Genomic DNA, 6,139 nt, shown 5'->3' on the forward strand with positions numbered 1-6,139 from the left:
CATCTGCAGTCATTGAACTTGTATATAAGCCCAAAAGTCTGTTGATATGTTTGAGTTGATTCTTCAGCACTGGTTCTGCATAAGAATGAGTAAATGTTGCTTTTCTCATTGTTGCTTTGGGTAAAGACACTTGTTCCATTATCCAACTTTGTCAGGGTTCCTGGGTCGTTAACCCAGTGATGTAGGTTTGTTCATGTTCAGTTTATTTTCTACACGCTTGTGTTTCATTGTGCCAGCCTTCTGTCTCTGTGCTTTACCTTCTAGTTCCACTGCATGTGTCATTAGTCATTATATTCAGCTGTGTCCTCACCAGTCTCCAAACGTCATCATCAGTCAGACTATTTAAGTCCTCAGTTTCCTTCTGTCCACCGTCGTGTCATTGATGTTGTTCTTGTCGCATGTTGAGTTCAGCCAGCCATCTTGTCTTCTGTTGTCTGTTTCCAAGAAACCTCCTCATTCTGCACCAAGAGCCTGTGTGTGGGTCATCTCTTCCTCGCCTCCGCACACGACACTCCTGACAAACTTAGCCCCATCTTGGAAGAAAATAAAATAAGATGCTAAATGAAAAAGTAGTGGTCAGATAGCAGGTCAGGTAAACTGTGAATGGACTGATTCTCATCAGCACCTTTCTATTTTTTCAGCACTCAAACAGCTTTATACAACATGCCTCATTCACACAAACACTTTTTTTCTATAAATGCATCAACAATTTACTTTCCACTGTGTCTTTAGTTTTTTCTATCATGTTGATGTTTGAACATAAAAAGTCAATAGAAGGTTTGAACTGTTTCTCAGTCTGTGTTTGAGGATTTTGGCTGCTGTGTGTGCTTCATGTGTTAGTGTCTCTTTTCTCTACATTCAAAAGATTGATTCATTTACATGATGAATGAGCTCTTCTTATACAGATATAATTTAAATTTATATTAACAATCACCATATAACAGGAAAATCAAACAAATACAACAATCAGAATTCAAATCAAGTCCCCAGATTTTCTCACTTCTGCTTAATAACAGGGTTATAAGTTTATAGTTTTAAGATTATAGTTCGAGTACTGTGTTTGAGTATAAAGGAACAAGACGAGATCATGAGATCAATGTGTGTGAAGAATAGAATTTGTTAACAAATAAAATATGATGAAACTCGGTCTCCTCAATGGAACTGTTTAGTCAGACACATTGGTTAAAACGTGAGTTATGATTTCCCATAAATGCCACCCTTCTTAAAAATGATGTGGCAGTTGGAGAACATGCAGAACTGGTTCAGTGTCTGCGTGTGAATCCTGTTTGTTGAACCAGTTTAATCTGAAAACAAAGTGAGAGTGATGTGTGCAAGTGATAGCTTTAACTTAATGACCTGTGAAAAGATTGTCAGTAATGCTAAGAATGTGTAAACAGATCGATGAATGAATGAGTGAGTGTCTCAGGATGAGCTGACAGAAAGATTAAAAGTCAGCTGCAGGAGTTTAGCTTCATGACTTCACTGAGATTAAAATAAATAAATAAATCTTCAGAGCAAACACAAACTCAGAATATGAAGAATGTTTTAAGAACATAACACTTTATCGTCATCGCCGGCATGTTTTGTAACTTAGGCTCATCACAGACAATCATATCCAGGTAATATGATTACCTGCACTAAAGTTACTGTAATAAAACAGCTCAGAGTGAGGGTGTCAGGTGGGAAACTGTTTTCCAGATGTGATTGTTTCTCGTACGGCCATGATGACCTGTATAGTGCATATACATCCATGGATGTTGTTATCTGTTTCTTACCTGTGTGTCTCACACATGGCCTGTGGCCTCCAGATGAAGTGTCCATCTATGTAAGCACAGACGGCATCCGGGTCATCAGACACCTCAGGATAGTCTTTGAAGAGTGGGTTTTTGTATGGGCTGTGGACCAGCACAGCATACATCACTTCCTGTCTGTACAGCGACGTTCTGAGAACACGCATACAGGGCTGCTCCCCCGAACAAAACTGAAAAGAAAAAAATGTTTTAGTGGAAAACTCACAGAGACTGTGTCTATAAATTATCAGCCTGAGGCTCAGAACATGGACCAACAACACTAAACATGGTTAGCAGATTATCAGTCACATAACTTTTATGTCAAGTGGCAGTGTGAAGCAGGCAAGATCGAGGACCCAAAATACTGCCTTTCAGAGACAGGACTAAATCAAAAATGCAGCTTTATTGCTGGGTTACAAAATTCATAAAAGCAAACTAGGAGGAAACCAGGAACTAAACAGTCAAGCAGAACACACACCTGGGAAGATCATGACACCGGACAGAGGGAGACCGAGGCACTAAATACACAAGGGAATCGGGGCAAAAAGGACACACCTGGGGAAGCATGGCTGAACATAGTACACACAGAACCAGAGACTGTCAAAAACAGGAAGTATGAGACACACACGGCAACACAGACTGACAAAACCCAACGAACAGAGGGAGGAGATCGAGGGATAAGAGTCACAGTGAGACACACAGTAAAACAACTGAGAAAACAGACATCTAGACAAACATGAAGACAGGAATGACTTAACTGGGGGAACGCTGAGGGAAAGACACAGAGTCAAATACTAACCAAAATAACCTCCCTAACATCTTACTGTCTTTCTGTCTTTTTCTACTTGTTGTTGTTTTTGTTTTATGGAAAATACGCTGGAGTCTGTTTCAGTCTCAGGTGATGGATGGACTGGCTACTTAAATAAAGAAGAAATTTATTGAATTTCTATCTTTGACATTTACACATCTCAACTATAAGAAAATAATAGTAAACACCTGTAAATACAGGCATTAATATGAACTGAAGGAGTCCGTACCTGCTCGCTATAGGCCTTCAGCACGTCCTTCACCTTGAAGGTGAAGCGATACGATCCATACCTGGACTTCTCACTGAACGCTGGAGAGGAGGCAAACTTCTTCAGGAAGCCCGGCTCTGCATGCATGTTGGTCATCTCCAGGAGCGTCTCCTCAGCTGATCGGATCTCCCTTTCTTGCACAGCCAGACTGAACCACACCAGGGACAGTCCATCTGGATCCTTTGAGCCATTGTTTGGATCCTTGAAGCCTTCATCATTCTTGATTCCTTGTAAACTTAATTCATGCGTGTCGTGTTTTAGATAAGATGCATGAAACTCTGGTGAAAAGTTTTCAGGTCCAGGGTATAGGGGGATGTTGATCTTGCTGAGATATTTCTTGTACATATGAGTATCTCGGGCTTCATTTTCCAACTCATTCAATTTCAAATGCCTCCCTTTAAATTGTTTTGGTCCAGTATAGTTAGATTTTTTTTCTTGTCCCGCCATTACCAGATGTGAGTGATGATCAAAAAAACGAATGAAGAGTCCGGACTTTCAGGAGTATCACTCTTTCCTAATGTGGAATGAGTGAGCTGTGCTTTCTCATAGCCTGAGCATTTATACAGACTGAGCCAGACCAATGACTCATCTGCTGGTCACACACACACACACACACACACACACACACACACACACACGCACACACACACACACACACACACACACGCACACACACACACACACACACACACACACACACACACACACACACACAGTAGAAAACAGGAAACAGGAAACAGGAAAACAGGAAATACCTGAAACCTTCTCATCTTAAAGTAGGATTGGGGCTTTTAGTGTTCTGCATACGTGCTATAATTCATCTGCAGTCATTGAACTTGTATATAAGCCCAAAAGTCTGTTGATATGTTTGAGTTGATTCTTCAGCACTGGTTCTGCATAAGAATGAGTAAATGTTGCTTTTCTCATTGTTGCTTTGGGTAAAGACACTTGTTCCATTATCCAACTTTGTCAGGGTTCCTGGGTCGTTAACCCAGTGATGTAGGTTTGTTCATGTTCAGTTTATTTTCTACACGCTTGTGTTTCATTGTGCCAGCCTTCTGTCTCTGTGCTTTACCTTCTAGTTCCACTGCATGTGTCATTAGTCATTATATTCAGCTGTGTCCTCACCAGTCTCCAAACGTCATCATCAGTCAGACTATTTAAGTCCTCAGTTTCCTTCTGTCCACCGTCGTGTCATTGATGTTGTTCTTGTCGCATGTTGAGTTCAGCCAGCCATCTTGTCTTCTGTTGTCTGTTTCCAAGAAACCTCCTCATTCTGCACCAAGAGTCCTGTGTGTGGGTCATCTCTTCCTCGCCTCCGCACACGACACTCCTGACAAACTTAGCCCCATCTTGGAAGAAAATAAAATAAGATGCTAAATGAAAAAGTAGTGGTCAGATAGCAGGTCAGGTAAACTGTGAATGGACTGATTCTCATCAGCACCTTTCTATTTTTTCAGCACTCAAACAGCTTTATACAACATGCCTCATTCACACAAACACTTTTTTTCTATAAATGCATCAACAATTTACTTTCCACTGTGTCTTTAGTTTTTTCTATCATGTTGATGTTTGAACATAAAAAGTCAATAGAAGGTTTGAACTGTTTCTCAGTCTGTGTTTGAGGATTTTGGCTGCTGTGTGTGCTTCATGTGTTAGTGTCTCTTTTCTCTACATTCAAAAGATTGATTCATTTACATGATGAATGAGCTCTTCTTATACAGATATAATTTAAATTTATATTAACAATCACCATATAACAGGAAAATCAAACAAATACAACAATCAGAATTCAAATCAAGTCCCCAGATTTTCTCACTTCTGCTTAATAACAGGGTTATAAGTTTATAGTTTTAAGATTATAGTTCGAGTACTGTGTTTGAGTATAAAGGAACAAGACGAGATCATGAGATCAATGTGTGTGAAGAATAGAATTTGTTAACAAATAAAATATGATGAAACTCGGTCTCCTCAATGGAACTGTTTAGTCAGACACATTGGTTAAAACGTGAGTTATGATTTCCCATAAATGCCACCCTTCTTAAAAATGATGTGGCAGTTGGAGAACATGCAGAACTGGTTCAGTGTCTGCGTGTGAATCCTGTTTGTTGAACCAGTTTAATCTGAAAACAAAGTGAGAGTGATGTGTGCAAGTGATAGCTTTAACTTAATGACCTGTGAAAAGATTGTCAGTAATGCTAAGAATGTGTAAACAGATCGATGAATGAATGAGTGAGTGTCTCAGGATGAGCTGACAGAAAGATTAAAAGTCAGCTGCAGGAGTTTAGCTTCATGACTTCACTGAGATTAAAATAAATAAATAAATCTTCAGAGCAAACACAAACTCAGAATATGAAGAATGTTTTAAGAACATAACACTTTATCGTCATCGCCGGCATGTTTTGTAACTTAGGCTCATCACAGACAATCATATCCAGGTAATATGATTACCTGCACTAAAGTTACTGTAATAAAACAGCTCAGAGTGAGGGTGTCAGGTGGGAAACTGTTTTCCAGATGTGATTGTTTCTCGTACGGCCATGATGACCTGTATAGTGCATATACATCCATGGATGTTGTTATCTGTTTCTTACCTGTGTGTCTCACACATGGCCTGTGGCCTCCAGATGAAGTGTCCATCTCTGTAAGCACAGACGGCATCCGGGTCATCAGACACCTCAGGATAGTCTTTGAAGCGTTCTTTGTGGTCTGGGCTGTGGACCAGCACAGCATACATCACTTCCTGTTTGTACAGCGACATTCTGAGAACACGCATACAGGGCTGCTTCCCCGAACAAAACTGAAAAGAAAAAAATGTTTTAGTGGAAAACTCACAGAGACTGTGTCTATAAATTATCAGCCTGAGGCTCAGAACATGGACCAACAACACTAAACATGGTTAGCAGATTATCAGTCACATAAGTTTTATGTCAAGTGGCAGTGTGAAGCAGGCAAGATCGAGGACCCAAAATACTGCCTTTCAGAGACAGGACTAAATCAAAAATGCAGCTTTATTGCTGGGTTACAAAATTCATAAAAGCAAACTAGGAGGAAACCAGGAACTAAACAGTCAAGCAGAACACACACCTGGGAAGATCATGACACCGGACAGAGGGAGACCGAGGCACTAAATACACAAGGGAATCGGGGCAAAAAGGACACACCTGGGGAAGCATGGCTGAACATAGTACACACAGAACCAGAGACTGTCAAAAACAGGAAGTATGAGACACACACGGCAACACAGACTGACAAAACCCAACGAACAGAGGG

General features: G+C 40.4%; 1 protein-coding gene across 1 annotated transcript; it reads right to left on the reverse strand.

Annotated features, from left to right (window-relative positions):
• Positions 1 to 1,679: 1,679 nt before the first annotated feature.
• Positions 1,680 to 3,382, reverse strand: LOC146712304 (uncharacterized). The gene is made up of 2 exons (XM_085452043.1): positions 2,828 to 3,382; positions 1,680 to 1,981 (listed from the first exon to the last, which is right to left on the reverse strand). Exons 1-2 carry the CDS (start codon positions 3,311 to 3,313, stop codon positions 1,772 to 1,774), a joined length of 696 nt encoding a protein of 231 aa, XP_085308169.1. The 5' UTR covers positions 3,314 to 3,382; the 3' UTR covers positions 1,680 to 1,771.
• Between the last annotated feature and the right edge of the window lie 2,757 nt (positions 3,383 to 6,139).

This window comes from Copadichromis virginalis, linkage group LG3 (assembly GCF_057382275.1).
Source record: "Copadichromis virginalis isolate Kocher_CV1m ecotype Utaka linkage group LG3, C_Virginalis_male_GT1.1, whole genome shotgun sequence".
Lineage (NCBI taxonomy): Eukaryota > Metazoa > Chordata > Actinopteri > Cichliformes > Cichlidae > Copadichromis > Copadichromis virginalis.

What these genes read in the sequence shown, in the direction of transcription:
- LOC146712304 (XM_085452043.1), bottom strand. Translation starts at nt 3,313, where the DNA reads ATGGCGGGACAAGAAAAAAAATCTAACTATACTGGACCAAAACAATTT. An exon ending in TGAAGGCCTATAGCGAGCAG is followed by an intron (nt 1,982 to 2,827) that starts GTACGGACTCCT and finishes TTTTCTTTTCAG; the next exon opens with TTTTGTTCGGGGGAGCAGCC.